This window comes from Maniola jurtina, chromosome 7 (assembly GCF_905333055.1).
Source record: "Maniola jurtina chromosome 7, ilManJurt1.1, whole genome shotgun sequence".
Lineage (NCBI taxonomy): Eukaryota > Metazoa > Arthropoda > Insecta > Lepidoptera > Nymphalidae > Maniola > Maniola jurtina.
In genome coordinates, this window is record NC_060035.1 from 7123227 (window position 1) to 7142782 (window position 19556).

Here is a 19556-nt window from a genome sequence, read left to right on the forward strand (position 1 = left end):
ATTCCGTACCATCGTATAAGAAATAAAACTTTTTTTTTTATGTCGGCCATTTGAATTTTTTTAATTATTTGTTATTTACATGGAGATATATAATTTATCTGTGTGTCATAGCGACAATAGAACATACACATTCCATAAAATTTCATCTTTCTACCTATTATGGTTCGTAAGATATACAGCCTTTGACAGACAAACGGATGGACGGACAGCGGAGGTTTAGCTATAGGTCCCGTTGGCACCCTAAAAGAGCGAGGCCCAACTCACACTTGGCAGGTTTTTAGTGTAACATTTGCAATTTAAAAAAAAATGGAAATTTAATTTTCCAGCTGGAATGACTGGTACTGGCCTACAATATTTTAATGAACTTTTCTCTAATATCTAAAAGGAAGCTTAAATTGACAAGCGAAAGAAAATAGATAATAATAACTCAAACAAAATAGAATTTATAATGTAAAGACTTTTGCAAATCAACTCGCTTTAACGTCCCATTGCATTTTTTTTACTGAGTACATAGGTACTAGCTGATGCACGCGACTTCATCCACATGGATTTATTTTTTTGAAAATCCCTTCTTGGGTTTGGGAACTCTTTGTCGTTATTTCCGCCAGTTACCAGTGTTCATTTAATTTTATTTATTTATTTGTTTTCATGTACATTTGACAGTGGTAATTAAGTTGTTCATTATAATGTCCATAAGTTTGTCCTTTGTTAATAATAATTTAAAGTATTAGATATTCCACTCAGCCAATATTAAAATGAATGTATATATTATGGATGTTAAAAAACCAGCGTGCGATACCCGTTTTTTGGTAAATAATATATCACCGAACCTAACTCCTACTCGTTACCATAAACCCCCATGGGATGGAAGCAGAAAGTTCCAGCAAAGTTCTCTTCTAGTTCATAAATCATGTTCGAGAAGAAAAAGATCCAAGCAAATAATATCTGTGTTCTGAATGTTATTAATTTTCAATTAAGTAGGTAATGAAAAATTCGTAAAAAAAAATTTGAAACACCTCTAAAATATCTTGCAGAAAATTAAAGAATGCCGACCGATTTTTGTCTGCCAATTTGCACTAGGCCAGCATGGTGCAGCTTCTTAGAAACATTCAACATTCCATGCCAACCAGCTTATTTAGAAGAAACCGTGCTCGGTAGTGAGCCGGCGATGGTTTGTCGCTGATAATCAATTTTGCAATTTTTTTGCTCCTAATAAGATTCACAAAACATGGTTTTGTTTAGTTTATCCAGTATATTAAAAAAACCCGGCCAAGTGCGAGTCAGACTCATGCACCGAGGGTTTCGTACTCGGGAGTTTCTTTCGACATTTTCATTTTCGATTCTAGGTCAACGGGAAGTACCCTATAGGTTTTCGTGACGGACGGACGGACGGACACACAGACAGACGGACAACAAAGTGATCTTATAAGGGTTCCGTTTTTACTTTTGAGGTATTGCACCCTAAAAAACCATTAGGTACCGAACTGGGTGTCTAGTATCTATACCATCTACGTAAAGTATAAAATTTCCTATAACACAAAAGTGCCAAATAACTACTTATAATATGTTTTGTAGTCGAGCTAAAATTATGCTAAACAATAAAGGTAAACCTTCCTACCTTTGCTGCCGTGTTTAACAAATTATGATAGTATTGAAGTATATAATCTATACTTACAATAAACGCATCATGTGTTACTTGGAGGAAACTTAGGAACTTTTTATAAACATGGAACATTTTTAGATATCGAACATTAGGATACGTACCGACTTTTTACGCAGGGAAGTTAGATTTCCCACAGGGTAGGTATTGTATGACGTTGTGTGAGCAAATTAAAAAAAAAAGTTTTACAAACTATATCGTGTGGCATATACAAATAAAAGGGCTTGTTGTGAGGGTTTCAAATATATTTCTTTTATTACTTCAAAAAATTATGTGAATTCATACGATTCACTTTAAATAAATTTCTCATTTAAAATAATTAATTAGTTATTCAAACATTATTTAAGCATTTATGAAAACAGTCATTATATAAACTTCCCAAAAGCTATTAATTTAATAAGACTATTTTCAGTTATCACTCATCAGTTAGTTGAAAACGAATTTGATTAATCAAAGGCGAAATGTGGCTTTGTTTTCCAATTATTTTCCAAAACATGCATAATGATTATGATGAAAATATTAATTGGCACATTGCTGATACGGTTTTCATAATAAACACTATATACCCTGTATAATACAGGGTGGGTGTCTGTTAGAGCGCATTCGTTTCTGAACATCGGCTCTGGCATTACGCCTCGCGGAAAATAGGAGAGTGTTCTCCTGAAACTTTCATACGCGCGGTTGATACATACTCGTCGCTCGGCAGTTTAAAAACAAAAACTGTCTATTAAGATTTTTCTCTGTGATCATTAATTTCCAAAACTACTTTATATTCCACTGTAGTAATTTTACAATAAGTGTAAATTAATGGAATGACTGCAGATTTGTTGTAAGAGAAAGTTAATTAAGTGTCAATTTTAAATTAGTTTATAGTGTTATAAAAGCAAGTGTTAGTGGTAACTTTGTGCAGTGTACATTATCCAAGTTTACTGAAACAATTTCGATATAAAACTAGCAAGGTTAAAAAATCAGTAAATGCGCAATGTCAACTTTGGAAGCGGGGACAAGCATGTTAATCGTTTTACAAACAAAATGTAAGGAGGTTGTCGTGCTGTATGCTCCTTGTATGCCTAGCCGTTAGCACGGCAAGCAAAGACCTCGTCGGATAAAGAATACGGGGAAAAGATAAACCACTGCTCACTACAAGCCGCCAAAAATGGAAACCAGGCAAGTTTCTTTTTAAATCAAATATTAACTTTAGTGTAAAGAGATTTGAAACCTTTTGTAAACAGGCCAACTGAGATTGGTTTCTGTAAATTAACTGCTTGGAAACGCTAAAGGATTTGTTTAATAGTCGTGATCCGTTAAATACTCGGCGATGTTTATCTTGGGACACTGTACTATTAACTTAAAATTTTATAGGTGATTTATATCATAATCATCATCATCATCATCCCATCGCTGGCTCATTACTGAGTACGGGTCTACTCTCAGAATCAGAAGGGTTCGGACATAATCCATCATGCTATTGATTGGATGTGTAGATTGATTTACATGCCTAAGTGAAGTAATATTTTTTACAATATCAACTGTTACAGAAAGTCAAAAAAAGAAACGTAAAAGTAAAAGTACCTATTAAATTCGAAAGAATAAAATTACAGATTTTGATATAATTTAAAGTATTTAAACTTGTGGTATGTTTTTATAAAACTTGGGTTTTCTTTGAAAATCAGATACATAATCAAACTCTTTCGCATACTACTACTAATACTTAACTAACAGATATATTTTGGTTAACATTGGTAACGCTAGTCAGAACAGGGCCTTACTGTAGGTACAATGTGAAATACTCATAATAAGTATGTATATCTACGAATAACAATGAATATATGAATATCTATTGTCTAATAGTTTGAAAACTATTCCAACTTTGAATATAAATTAATAATATTAACTCATTTTTCGTCACTTTAAAACAACTTACTAAACTCTTACTTCCCTATCCTATAACCTCTCTTTTATTTTTAGAATAAAGAAATAATATTCTGCGAATTCTTCTACGCACAATATGTTAATCTATTTTTGTGCTCAATAACTAGCCACTTCAGTTTTTTCCATACCAATTGGAATTCAGTCCTCTATAATAAAAATGCTAATAAAAGTGAAACCGAATTAGCCTGAAATTGAATCTCGGTAGCAATAAAAGGTCTTTTGAATACTTAGTAGGTTTTTGGCAACAGAGTAGGAAACATTTTAATTAAATAAAATGGAATTTACATAGAATGCGATTTGGCGTTTGACTGTAAGCATATACCGATTCTTCAATAAATCAATAGAAAATACTTATGCTTGTGATGGAAGATTAAGAGCGGGGACCCGGAAATACAGGTTTCCAAACTTACTTCAGGGTTCCCGACACAATAAAGTAATTGTGCAACGACCTATGGTTAACAAAAATTAAAAATTTATAACACCCCCGACAAGTGAAGGTTACAGTAACTAGAAAAGAGCTGATAACTTTCAAACGGCTTAACCGATTTTCTTGGAAGCTAAGCTCAATCAAGACACCTTTCAAACAAAGAAAACTAAATTAAAATTGGTTCATTCGTTTAGGAGCTACGATGCCACAAACAGATACACAGATACACACGTCAAACTTATAACACCCCTCTTTTTGGGTCGGGGTTAAAAACCGGAAAAGAGACAAAGCAAAAGAGCAATTTGCTTTCAGTCCTTCATTCGCAATTATGACAGAGTAGGCTTCTACACACACTAAGATATAGGGGTTTTATGTTCGATCCCAGGATGGGACTCTTAATAGATACTAATACAACATTCATGTCCTCAAGAATGTAATATATTATTTTGTGTTAACATATTACGGAACTTATATACCTACTATAATACTGATAAGGCTGCTTATGCACCCAATTATGAGTAAATAGGAATCGTCTAGGCATGTGAACCCATCTTATACCTCATAATAATTACTTCCCATCTAGTATGATTGTGGTCAAGCGTGTGCTTGTCACTACCCATACTATAAATGCGAAAATGAGTTTCTTTATTGGTTTGTCCTTCAATCACGCTGCAATGGCGCGACGGATAGACATAATAGGTCGTGTACTTCTTATCTCTAAACCTTCTTCTTCTCAAATTTTTGGAGATCCCACTGGATTTTCAAATACCAAATCTATGCGAATGCAGTCGCAGGTATTAATTATCTAGTAATATTATATTATGCAAAAGTTTCTGTCTGTCTGTTTTCTACCTTTTCAAAGACAGAAACAAAGGTACAAAGGTGACAATCAACGAAATTTGGTAAAGAGATAGCTTGCATTTCGGAAACAGTTTTGGAATACTTTTTATGGCGGAAAATTAAAGAGCTTCCACAGGATTTAAAAAAACCAAAATCCACGCGGAAAAGCCGCGAGCATCATCGGGCCTGATAAAATATTATTATAATAAGAGGAAAGTGACTAAATAATTAAGAAAAATATGAACTAAATACCACTTTGAATAATTTGTATTTCAGTAATGTATACTTAGGTAAGTACATAGTATTTTTGGGTAATGTTTCATATTGTTTAGTCAGTATCCACAAATTTTTGCCAGCGCGTTATTCCTTTTATTTCTTGCAATACGCGTACCTACTATAATTTCACACATTAGAGGTGCTATTATTGTCAAGTGATGCGGAATGCTGAGTCACCACTCACGACTTACTAGTAACCGAGAATAAACCAACCGCAATATATTACTTATTATACAACTTGGGGTCGGCCACTAATGGATTTCTACTTAAACCAAAGTTGGCATTTTGAACTTTATAATACACTAGAGGATGCCCGCGACTTCGTCCGTGTGGATTTAGGTTTTTAAAGATCCCGTGGAAGATAGATATTTGATTTTCTGGGAGTAAAAGTTGCCTATGCCAAGTACAGGGACGCAAGCTACCTCGCTCGGTACCAAATTTCATACGAATCGATCGAGTGGATGAGTATTTAGGAATTCCGCGGGAACTGTTTGTTTTTCCGGGATAAAAAGTAGCCTATGTCCTTCCCCGGAAAATAACCTAAGTCGGTACCAAATTTCATTCAAATCAGTTCAGCGGTTGAGCCGTGAAAGCGTAGCAGACAGACAGACAGACAGACACACTTTCGCATTTATAATATTAGTATGGATGTAATATATACTATCTGTTGTTGTTGTTGTTGTTGTGTTGCGTATAGAGACTAATGTCTTCTTGTCTTATTCTTTTACTAGCTGATGCCCGCGACTTAGCGTGGATGTAGGTTTTTTAAAAATCCCGTAGAAACTCTTTGATTTTCCGGGATAAAAAGTAGCCTATGTGCTAATCCAGTAAAAATATATGATATGAAATATGCTTGTCTTCACTTCAGGTACTACTCAATTGTATAAAAAACTACCTTATAACTATCTATCTATCTATCTAACTATCTGCTATATGTATTCTATCAGCAAACACAAAGTTTCTCAATATCAAGTAAAGAAATAGGGTCGCTGCGACAACTAATTTGAATATAAACAATATCAAAGCTGTCAGGCATATTGCCTGGCTCTCTCTCTGCTTTACGTTGCAATTTTCTCAGTTCATAAAACGAGATTCTATTTTCATTCATGTTGACGGTTTATTTTTTAACCCCCGACCCAAAAAGAGGGGTGTTATAAGTTTGACGTGTGTATCTGTGCATCTGTGTATCTGTGTAATCTGTCTGTGGCATCGTAGCTCCTAAACTAATGAACCGATTTTAGTTTGTTTTGTTTGAAAGGTGGCTTGATCGAGAGTGTTCTTAGCTAGAATCTAAGAAAATCGGTTCAGCCGTTTGAAAGTTATCAGCTCTTTTCTAGTTGCTGTAACCTTCACTTGTCGGGGGTGTTATAAATTTTAAATTTACGCTTGTTATCTAAAGCCATCACCAAAAGCTAGATTACTTACTTAGTTTCCTCGGTCTAGTTGCACGTGAGACTAATATCTTCTTGTTTCTTGTTGTTCTAATAGTTAAGTTACTGTTAAAGTTAAATAATTGCTTACCAAAAAACAATGTGGGTTGTTCAAGTCAGTATAAGTAGGTGCCTCCGTGGTTGAGGTTCAAATTTTGCTAAAAATCGTTAAAATTGTTTCTTACTTTTTGAGGTAATCGCGGACACACATAGATACGGATTAAATACATCAAGTCTGGATCATAATCCAGACTTGATGTACCTTATGATGTGTTTTTTTTTGGTAAGCTTTATCTTCAAAACAGAAATTTTACTTTAGACGCCTAATGTATGTAACTATCTCTTATTTTGTTTGGGCTTCTTTTTTGCCCTATCATGATTTTATTATTTGAATTGGGCACTGGTAACTCTATAAACGGATTTTACGAGCCACAAGCGTAGTTGGTTGGTATGTATCGTAGGTATGCCTACGATACCACTAATAGGCCACAATATTACTCTCATAAGAATATATGGTTAACATACAGCCATTATGTTATAAAGAATTTACTGCTTCAAGTGGAACCAAAACATATAATACTGATTATTCTTGTTCTCTTAACTATTCTACTCTTTCGGATTATTTTTTTCGTGTCCCCAAAAAAATTAATAGATAGGTACGACTACAACAAACTAACCCATGACTTCATCAAATTCAAGCATACTTCAACTCATTAAAAAGAATACACATTCGTAAATATAGAACACGTATTTCCTAGGCTTTAGGCACTTGTTCCACAATCAGTGTATTTGTTCCATGTGCAAGAGATAAATATATTAATGCAAGAGATAAATATATTAAGACAGCAGTTAGAAGTAAGAAGTTTACAGATCGGCTGACTGTGCACATTGTTGGCGAGAATTATTATTTCCTCGTATTCCTCGTATTAGATTGTCGCAGCGATTAGAGTTATCAAAGTAAAAAAAAACTCGCTCAACACAACGCTCTCTTAGCGGTCAAAACACTCGCTAGCTTATGTAGATATTTAATATATCTGTTATGTCTCGGCCACCTATCCGAGCGGCTGGTACTAATAATCGCCCGTCATACACTGGCTCATAGCTCAGCGACAAAAGTATCCCAACTTTTAAGAAAAATACATAACTACATATTATCTACTTGCTTCTCGTTGCTCGCAAACTCGTTACTAGTTTTAAGCGCTACTCGTTTCCCGCTTATCGTCGGACAAGTGACTTAAAGGTGCCCACACACTCGAACTGAACTGCAGCTGAACTGCGCGTCGCGGCAGCGCCCCGCAGTTCAGCTGCAGTTCAGTTCGAGTGCGCGGGCACGTTATTAATTTACGCGCAACGGCTTACTATACAATAAATGGAACGCTTGACATAATATTGTACCTTTATTCGCAGTTCTTTTTATAATAGTCTACAATGAGCTCAATAACAATGGGTATTTAAAAAATAGTCGTTTAATTATGATCATGATGTTGCTATTTATTAAAACGTATCTGGTTTAATAAATACCTACTTTTGTCTAAAATAATGAAAACAGTACCTCGAATGATACCTATTACCAAAATTAGGTCGACATAAGTAATAGACTCTCACAGCACAAAGAAATAGCTAATTATTACTTTGAACATTGTTTTTTAACTCAGATTTTTGCTAGCATTTTGTAACCAAAATCACTTTGACTACCTATATTATGTTAGTAGTTAGTAGTACGAGCACGAGTATCTCTTATGGGAGGTTGATAGAAGTTTAAGATTTATAGTTTTACAAAACTATTAATTTCCAGATTGAAAAGCTCTTAAATACGTTAAAACACTTGTTTTAAACACTTATTTAAAACAATGCCAAACTGGCCTATTTAACGTGCCTGGGTACGAAAGAAATAAAACATTCATGACTCAGTAATTATTTTTGCCCCAATTCCAATGAACGTCTCTTTATCTAGAGCTAACTAGAGTTCTTATCTTTTCAGTAATTAAATATGTATAACAAGAGATAGGTAAACTAGTAAAAACCGGCCAAGTGCGAGTCAAACTCACGCACCGAGGGTTCTGTACCTACTTGTACTACACAAAAAGTAAAACGGTAAACTATCACTTTTGTTAACGAACTGCAAAACTTGAAGTGTATACGGCTAAGTATTACTCAAATTGATAGCTCCTAACTTTAATTAAATTAATTTTGCGACTCACTTAACTCTTAACTCGTTCTGAATAGTGCCAGCATATAGCATGCTTGCAAACTTTGAAAAACTCCACATTTAAATCCTATAGATACCTAAACTACAAAAACGAGTTTTATAGTTACTACAAATTCCACCCTTTAGCCTTGAAGTGATTTACAAAGGCTATCTGGTGATACGAAAATTCAATTTCAACAGAAAGGCCTAGAAACGTAGCAGCGCGCGATTGGAAAAATCCTTTCCTATAGTATAATACTAAGTACCTATACTGTTTGTATACTTATATATATTATGTCGGTATTGGCAGAAATATTTTATCCTAAATTGTAAAAATCTGTACAGAGATAACATCTATCCAAAACGATGAAGTTGCGTTTTTACCATAATATAATACTGATGGCCTAATTTATAACAATAGATTCGTATTTTTTACTCTTTTGTAAACTCGAACTCAAAATTTTATCCAAAAATATTTTTTGAAGTTCTTTTGAAACGTTCGTAATAAATGTTTTCCATTTCATGTTTCAATAGACATGTATTCGATCATTCCTGGACAAACATTCTATGGACAATAGCCCTGAACTCCTCAAGGGTATTGTCCATATAAAACTGAAAAACGTAGTTTTAACTTTCCCCATTACAGTATGACAAATTAAAGAGAAGTTAGGCAAAGAATTTTTTTATATAAGGAACCAAAAGCAAACCAGACAAATAAATCTGTATGGTGAAATATGCAGCATGTGATATGCACCGCCAGCCCTCCCACTGATAAACATGCAGGAAAAGCCAGCCACCAAACTAGCAATACGCACAACCACCATGCAGCACCACACAAATCTCAAAACCACTCGCCGCACGTTTCGCCTCAACACTGGAGCATCTTCAGGGTGGTCTGGTTTAGCGTATTATAGCAAATTAAGCTTTTGGTTCCTTGTATATCATGGACTTCTATACAACAAAGAAATATTTATTCGAGCAGTGCCTACTGCCGCTTTCCGGCTCTAACAAATGAATTTGAGCGCATACCGCACGCTCAGCTAAAAGCTTCCAAAAGTATTTCGTTTGCGGTAAAGGCTCAGTAAAATGTTTCTTTTTTCAGGAACATAAATCAAATACATAAAAATACCCATACATTCATACGTGGGTTTGCCAATTTTATACAGTGAACTAAACAATGTGCGATGCAAAAGGCTTTATTTCTAAAAAAATATAGTTAAAATGCAATTTAGATAAAGGCTTTCAGCGCATTTGATATCTATTTTTAGGCGATGGTGACAACTATGTATTATATGCGTTACTACCTATACAATTTTAAAAATAAAAACCGGCCAAGTGCGAGTCAGACTCGCGCACCTAGGGTTCCGAACTCGGGTAGTTTTTTCGACAATTTGCACGATAAATCAAAAACTATTATGTGTAAAAATAAATAAAAATCTGTATTAGAATGTACAAGTAAAGCCCTTTAATATGATACCCCACTTGGATCTTACTTTGAAAATTTAAACACATTTTAATTTTTTTTCTAATGATGTAACTAAAAATTCACGGTTTTCAGATTTTTTCCTTTACTTGTGCTATAAGAGCTACCTACCTGCCAAATTTCGTGATTCTAGGTCAACGGGAAGTACCATAAATAGGTTTTCTTGACAGACACGACGGACGGACGGACAGACAGACAGACAACAAAGTGATCCTATAAGGGTTCCGTTTTTCCTTTTCAGGTACGGAACCCTAAAAATCATGGAACCGTTCGATTTCGATACGTACAGGTAGGCACAATTATTCATTCTTAGAATCCGTTTATTAAAAAAAGAGAATTTATTATAGGTATTCAGTTTCGCTTGACAATAACTTTTGCTAAAAGCTGCAGAGAGCTCAATCACAGTTCACTCTGCAATTATTGCAATCATCAATTAACACTGTTTTTAACCGACTTCAAAAAAGGAGGAGGTTCTCAATTCATCGGAATCTTTTTTTTTTTTTGTTTGAAAGGGTATAACTTCGCAGGTAGTCCCATATAAAGGTGAAGATCTGATGAATATCTTCGGAGACAGAGAACAGAACTCCTCAATGGATAAGAGTAAATTGCTCGCGATCAGTGTAATAGCTTAGTAAACAGAAGGTTTTTAACTAGGTAGAGCATATTTTAGTACAGTGAGGCCACTAAAAATTGCAAAATAAAAAAAATAAAAAATAACCGACTTCAATAAAGTATTCTTTTGTGCAATAAAGTTTTCCAAAAAAATGCATTTTAAAAAGAGGGGTGTTATAAGTTTGACGTGTGTATCTGTGTGTCTGTGTATCTGTGTATCTGTCTGTGGCATCGTAGCTCCTAAACTAATGAACCGATTTTAATTTAGTTTTTTTGTTTGAAAGGTGGCTTGATCGGGAGTGTTCTTAGCTATAATCCAAGAAAATCGGTTCAGCTGTTTGAAAGTTATCAGCCTTTTTCTAGTTACTTGTAACCTTCACTTGTCGGAGGTGTTATAAATTTTTAATTAACACTTGTTATTTAATGTGATAAATTTTTCCAATACCTAGACCGCTTACGCTATTGAGAAAATAAATTACTTATAAATTTTTATTCAATCATCCCAAATTACAACATAGGGGTCCTTTATTCATTCAAAAGTAATTTAGAAAAGATTTTAGCCTAAATTAAATTTATTACATTTTCTCGTACTTTAATGGAATTCCAATTAAACTGATTTGCCATTCGTATTGTCTTTATTTTCATATCTACTTTAAGTGTAAGTCAGATCAGATATAATTTAACTAAGTATTTTAACGGGAAGTTAATAAACCCTGATTGGCTGATGCCTCAAAATGGTTAACGCCTAACTACTGAGATTTTTGCCTCTATCATTTGTATCAGATTGCGTAGCAGACTGAACGCTATACTAACTTCTTTAGATATAGATAGTACGACCTCCTGCCCGCTGGACCGATGACCTGAAGAAGGTGGCGGGGAGCAGGTGGATGAGGAAGGCGGAGGACCGTGTTTGGTGGCGCGCTCTTGGAAAGGCCTATGTCCAGCAGTGGACACATACAGGCTGATGGATGGATGAATGAGAGTATCTTTCTATCCGAGATAGTAGATAGATAGAGTATAGTTATTAGGTATATCATCATGGTGACGTAGACTGTCCGCGTCTGCACGTTCACGCGTGGAGGTGGAGATCAACCCTAAAATCGAGCACAGCGGTGAAGCCCAAAAACTGAAATTAGTGTGTATAAAATACTTTGCTCCTGAAAGGATGTTGTTTGCGCGGGCTAACGTCTTAATTGTTTATAGCTCAGTTTGTTAACACAAAATTACCCGCGAGAAAAAGTATTAAAGTAAATGAACCTTATTATTGCAGGTTAAAATGTTAATTTTAGCCATTGCTTTTAAGGTACAGTTACATGACTGGCAATTAAAGTTGTGTAACGATTACCGTTAAACTTGATCGCCAATACAAAGTTAAGTCGGTTCTTCCTTCTTGTTTTGAGGCTGTTCAGATCCTTATGTGCACCGTCTCCAGTCCATTGTAGGTAATTGCCACTAATTTTAAATATCCTCACCAATAGGTACTTGAGCGTGCCTGGTACAAATCAACACTTTCCTGACTGGAATTAGACAAGCTTCCTCAGGGTGTGTTTCTCTAGAATCTAGATGATGCTACGTTTATTCACTAAAACGGGACTGTACCCTGTACCCTTAAGTTTGAGATTTCATTGTTTAGTCCATAGTGACCCGTTAAAGGCCGCATTAAAATGCATACGTTTTTCCTATTAAATTTTTGTTGAAGGATCTCAACAGCGCTATCGAGTTTAAACCTATTAAGCTTTTTTAGCGGATGAGCTATCATACTAGCAATAGATTAGCTGGGTAAATTAAAAGTTAAATAGGTTGTATAACATAGTATTCACTCCTCTATTATTGAGTTAATATTTTAGTCTAACAACAATTCATTTTATTTTTTATGACGGTCAAAGTTTAACGGTAATTGTTATGTAATTTTAACCGCCTTTCCTCTGCCTTCTCTTCTCTCGCCTTTCGACTGGTCCTACGTTATGAATTGCTATTTTTCAAGACATTAAGTAAATTAATTGATGGATTTCCTACCCAATCGATCAAAGGTTCCGATTCCTAAAAGCGAATAGGTAATAACCGATTTCTATAAGAGAAAAAGTCATGGTGGATTTTGTTAATGATGCCCTTTTATCAAAATTTGGACAGGTTAATCGGAACACAAATTAATCCGCTACGTCGGTACTAGGTTAAACACAATAGAGCAACTTTACAAAAAAAATCTCCAGTCATCTACGCCTACATCGCAAACTCTTTTTGCTTCACTATTTGGTCCAATTACTTACTAGTTGACATATTAATTTTTGCTAAATTTGTCGATCAAAAGGAAGTAAGGTTATACTTGTACAGCGTACATATCTAATAATAATAATGTACCTTCGCGACCGCATTTCGGCCAAAGCGTCCAATTTCTATTGATTAGCCAACTGTGCGGGAGATATTATAGTGCACTCGGAGTGTGCGCAAACACAGGAGTACTCTCTATTCCCACACTCTCCTAGCCCGATGGACACAGAAATCTGACATGACCAGAGAGAGATCAGCCGTAGGCCTGACAGCTTAACATGCTCTCTGAGGCGCAAAGGTATCGCCAATTTCCTAACGCGGGGTTAGTACTGAGAATTTCTTAACCGAAAAATCCAATTGGTATCTACCCATTTTTTTGGCCCGATTCGGGAATCGAACCCTTGAGCTCGTCGACCGCAGTCAAACATGCTAACCACTAGAAACAACGAGGCAGATATAAAGCGTAAATAACCTACAGTTAAAGTAAGCAACCATTTATTTAAGGAGATGTCTATTGCCAGACTGATTAAGCGTTATTAGAATTTCGAGTCTCCCCTTATTTGTTAGCTTTTGGTTAACAAACTTAGTGTCGACCTAATTTGTGATTCTTGGCCCTACTAATCTAAAATTAAGAATCATGAATGTTATCTAATCTAATGGTTTAGAATAAACGGAGAGGCAATAATTATTATGGAGCTATTTTAAAGTGCCTTAAGTAATTAAGCTAAGTTATTGAGGAAAACGCTTAGGAGGTAAATATTGTTAGTTATAGGGTTTTCAATGGCTTCCATATATTATGTATAAATATTATTATAATTGTGAAAGTGTGTCTGCCTGTCTGTTAAAGATACAAAATAAATATAGCGTGCATGCCGTGGAAGAACATAGGCTACTTTTCGTCCCGGAAAATCAAAGGAAAACCTAAATCTACGTGGATGAAGTCGTAGGCATCATTCAGTTAAAAATCAAAATGTTCAAAGGCTCGGATTGAATAAGAATGTAAAAATTTCAAATCTCGTGAAATTATGGTATTGCTTTGAGGAATTACTATAAGGTCTTAATATTTGTCTTATAGCAGCTTTTAGCTATAGGCTTTTCTTTCGTTCTTTTCTTAAAGAAAAAAACGGTAAAAGACTGAATCAAATGCAAACATCCTTAAAAAAATGTAAACAAGATGTAATTTATACGTAGATGTATACTTAACGGTATCACGAAGGTATAGTGATAACGATTCAGACTAGGCATGTTTTTATTGCCAACCCGATACTGATTTTCAACGGAAATTCTAAATAATAATCATGACTTATTTTTAAATACCAATATTTTTTAAGCTATATGATAATTCTAAGGATAAGGATATAATATGATATTTCTAAGGATATTTCTAAGAAAATAGGTACGCCTCGTTGCCACTAGTACCGTTACAGTTGCATGATGTATTTTTAAACACTACTTCCCATTTTAAAATGAATCTGAAAATAAACTTGCCTTCAAACTACGGAAATATAATATAATACATAAATATCCCTCAAAGTAGGGTGAGCGATATTTATATATTATATTATATTAAATTTCCGTAGTTTGAAGGCAACTTTATGGAACTAATGTTGAATTTTTAATCACATGTTCACCATTATACATTGTAATAATAATTATAATTGTACCTATTAACATAAGACCCTAATTTGCATAGTTTTATGTCCGTAGCGCCTTCAAGAGCGCCCTGGATCTTCATCATACGGTCCTAATTAATGCATTTGCATAAAAATGTACCTACCTATCCATTTTAACTTACTTCTGCTTCGTCCGCGTTCAGTTGACTGCTAGTTGAGTCCCTTGCAACTCCTACTGTGTTCACTGAATGTCATACATCAATCACCCTGACCCACGACATAATATTATTATGTTGGTATAAAAATTTAGTTATTAAAGTTGAATGTACACAAAAGTTAGAAGTTTTACCAACTATGATTCGATTTACTCTTTGGCAACTTGACCGAACGCCGACGCGACAGTTGAAACTTCAGAAATGAAATAGCTGTAGGACTGCTTTCACGATATTTTTAGCATAACAGGGCTCTCTCCGCCTCTTAGTCCATACAATCGTAGTCCCAATTTCATTTGAATATAACTAATATCTGTGCCTGGGTGTTTTAGATTTTTTTTTAAATATGTAGTTTTAAAATTACAGGGGCTCAAAGATTTGTATGTGAATTTTTGAGACCGCGTAACTTTGAAACCGAATATTTTAACGGAAATCTGGAAAACCACAGGCATAGATATTAGTTCCCGGAACGTTTCTACAAAATTCCATTAAAAAAAAATCAAAATATTTTTATTCAATTAAACTTTTACAAGTGCTTTTGAATCGTCAAAATAATCTACCACTGGTTCGGAATGCCGTTCCTACCGAGAAGAACCAGCAAGAAACTCGGCGGTTGCTCTTTACAAGTATTCAATTTACACTAATATGCCATAGGTACTGTATACAAGCAATTGCAGCGCCGTGTATTGCTGGAGCGAGTCAAATCCAAGCTTTTTGTCATTTACATAATCTTCGATTGTATAATAAGCTTTTTTCAGGAGCATACTTTTAATAGATTTTTTAAACTTGTGTAAAGGCAAGTCTAGAAGTAAGGCATTGAGTATGATTGGTTATAGTATTCCAATGAGAGACCACGCCGACTAAGCCACCTTTCAAATAAAAAAACAAAATTGAAATCGGTTCTTTAGTTTAGGAGCTACGATGCCACAGATACATACGTCAAACTTATAACACCCCTCTTTTTGGGTCGGGGGTTAAAAACTGTGGTACAGGCCTACTAACCGAAACATATTAACGGAAATACATTATTTTTACCGGAGCAGAAAATGTATAGGGAAGATAATAAATAAAGACACGTCCGGTGAGGTGTAAAATAAGGACCCCATTTTGCCCTATAGCTCCAATCTGATAGGTAATCTGGACCTTTTAATATGCCTCGTTGGACGTAAAAAGTAATCTTATCAACATACATAAAATCTATTATGTAGAAACTTTCGTTTTATTAGTAAAACAAGTGTAAATTAAATAACACCCCCGACAAGTAAAGGTTACAGTAACTTGAAAAGAGCTGATAACTTTCAAATGGCTGAACCGATTTTCTTGGATTATAGCTAAGAACACTCTCGATCAAGCCACCTTTCCACCTTTTTCAACAAAAAAAAAAACTAAATTAAAATCGGTTCATTAGTTTAGGGGCTACGATGCCACAGACAGATACACAAATACACACGTCAAACTTATAACACCCCTCTTTGGGTCGGGGGTTAATAATATACATACTACATACTATAGGTTTTGTAAGGTTAAGTTTTTTATCAGGAAACTATTGAAACGATGGTAACTCTCTAGTAGCACAGAATACTACCTATTACTATGCTAGTTATAGGTAGAGCAAAAAAAGTTGGATAATAACGACGATATCACCAAGCTTGCGCGAAATACTTGGAGGAGGCTCGCCTAGCACCGGGGAGAATGATGTTCGCATGAGGAAGCCTAAGTATATCCAACAATGTATAAGCAAAGACTTAAGAAAGAGAATAAATAATAGAAGTTTTTAGTACATCTATCCTGGTAGAGCAACGCAGCAAAAGAACGGTTGGCCTAGTTGCGACAGTGCATCAGTCGATTGTGGTGGCTAAGCAACGTCGAATCCAGTCAGTAACTGAATGGATGACCAGCTTCGAAGGTTCAGTTTTTTCGCTTCAGTGTCTTAGACATATCGGTCTCGGATATTGTCATTAAAATTGTGTTAATTAAGGTTTAAAAATCGAAATCTCATGTTCTTTGTTAGTCGTATGGAAGGATCTAGGAGCCAACCGCATTACAGGACCTCGTATTTAGCTCGCGAACCTCGGGAATTGTTTTGCAAAACTTATAAGATAAAATATCAAGTGTGTTTGTTCAAGATATTAGGTATTCACTCATGGATCTGATTTCCGCTTCCTTTTCATAATGAGTACTCACTTAAGTACATATTTTTTTCTATCTAGGTAAGTAATAAGCATCATTTCTTTAAAATTCAAGAAAAAATCTAAATTTCGGAAACACAAAACAAATCAAGCGTAGGTTGCATGTAGGTGTACCACTCTCCTGTTCTAGATAATAGAAAATTAATTAACATCGTCTATATAAAACTATTTTTGACTATTATTTAATGGTCATTTGTCTTTTATTTTTGTTGCGAATTTTTTGTCTCCAAGGGCGCGACTCCAGTAATTCGCCTATGGCGCCGAGATTGCTTGGCCGGCAACGCCCACTGGTACTGGTTTCCGTATAACTAACAACTTAGCCCTAATCGTCCAACCGGCTATTTCTGTAACCACCTCTGCACGGCTATAACGTTAACTAACGAGTACCTAGTCGTAATAAAATCTGCTCACTTATTTAAGCATAATTTATGTATTAGTTTTTTAATGGAGATGGAAAATAAAAAGCCATTTGTTAGTAAAATTCTGCTGAAGTTGCTCACTAACTGGTTGGATCAGGTTACTCAGTGAATAGAACTGCTTAGTGAAAATAAAAATCCGACCCACTTGGTAGAGTTATCCAACTTTGAAAAATGAAAATACTAATTATTATTTGACCATGAACACATTTTAATTATTTTTTGAGATGGAACCACAATCTCACGGTTTTTGAATTTTTCCTTTACCTACTTGTGCTATAAGACCTACCTACTATTCATGATTCTAGGTCAACGGGAATTACCCTATAGGTTTTCTTGACAAACATGACAGACAGACAGGCCGGACAGACAGACTGACAACAAAGTGATCCTATAAGGGTTCCATCTTACCTATTGAGGTACGGAACGATACACTGGGTTCTTTTTGTTAAGACATTCTCAGCAGGGTCTAGTGCCCGGAGTTAGGAAGTTGGACAGCATGTCACCCCCGTGCCTCGTAGAACAGGTAAAACCGTCGGTCGGTAAAATTCATCTAATTTTAGCGGGTACGAGCAAAATTAATATTATCGTCGAGCAAAATTAATATTATAGCTCTAGAGAAAACATATTATAATTATTTTGTAAATTACCAAGTAACAACAAACAGAAAGTTAAGAGGAGTTAAGAAATCTTGCTAATATTCGACAAAGTAAACGTATTAACGTAATTAATTTAAAAAATTGCCCCATTACACTAACATTGCAGCCTCCTTGCTCTGTCAGATAAGAAACTGTAATTATATTTACAAAGTGATTTTCGCTAAGATAATTTTATTATAAAACAAGAGATATGAAATATTTGTACGATAGAACTGGACAGCTCATAGATAATCGTAAACCAATATAATTTTGATACCTTCCCTTCCAATTTTTTTTTCTTAGAAGAAATCTATATGAAAAGACATGAGTATACCATATTAAAAAGTCTTGTCCTGACTGACTGACTTACCTTTGACTATCCGTTTATATAGATCACACAGCCTAAACTGCTGGGGTTAGACTGTGTAATCTATAAAACAACTAACTTTATATAAAATACATCTATATAAAATACATAATTAAAAAACCTATATCCATGTGGATGAAGTACTATCATCTAGTTCTTGATAATAATATATCCCGATTGTTATGACCCAGTGAATGGAAGAAATAAACGATTTCGTGACCTTCGCAATACGTTTTATTTACGTAAAAAGTGCGTGATACAACGTAATTTACATGATTGCGGCGGCTTCGGCTATCTTCATGAAAATAACAGAACGCGGTAGTTTATCTAATTTTATTATACAATTTAGATTTGTTTTATTATTATATGATATTGTGATTGATACATAAAGCGTTTTTTACGTATCTACGGACTGAGTTGACGTGGTATGGAAATTAGATGCAATACAGAACCACCAGTAGGATAGAAATGAAATAAACCATAACCTTTATTTGAAACTCAGCCTGTACATATAGCAACTATAACCTTTATTTGGAACTCAACCTGTACTTATAGCAACCATAACCTTTATTTGGAACTCAACCTGTACTTATAGCAACCATAACCTTTATTTGGAACTCAACCTGTACTTATAGCAACCATAACCTTTATTTGGAACTCAACCTGTACTTATAGCAACCATAACCGTTATTTGGAACTCAACCTGTACTTATAGCAAACATAACCTTTATTTGGAACTCAACCGGTACTTATAGCGGATTAAAAATTTTAAACATTAGTTATTTTACGCGGACACTGTGGTTTTAATTTAAATAACTGATTCGAATTCTTTGCTCGCGAGTTTCATTACGCTGTTTATACACACAGTAAGATTTACAATGATGATGAGTTTCACTCTAATGAACACCAGCTTCAGATCATAAAACACAAACGGGTAACGCGTTTTATGCCTCGATGAATTAACGTGTGGGTATTTAAACAGGTGGAATACGACCGCATGAGTAG

General features: G+C 34.9%; 1 protein-coding gene across 1 annotated transcript in view; it reads left to right on the forward strand.

Moving 5' to 3' along the window:
• Window positions 1-2276: 2276 nt before the first annotated feature.
• LOC123866808 (RYamide receptor-like) overlaps window positions 2277-19556 on the forward strand; it is a 33099-nt gene continuing 15819 nt past the window's right edge. The window contains exon 1 of the mRNA XM_045908510.1: window positions 2277-2827. Coding sequence (XP_045764466.1) covers window positions 2817-2827 — 11 coding nt within the window. The 5' untranslated portion in view covers window positions 2277-2816. The remainder of the gene's footprint in view (window positions 2828-19556) is intronic.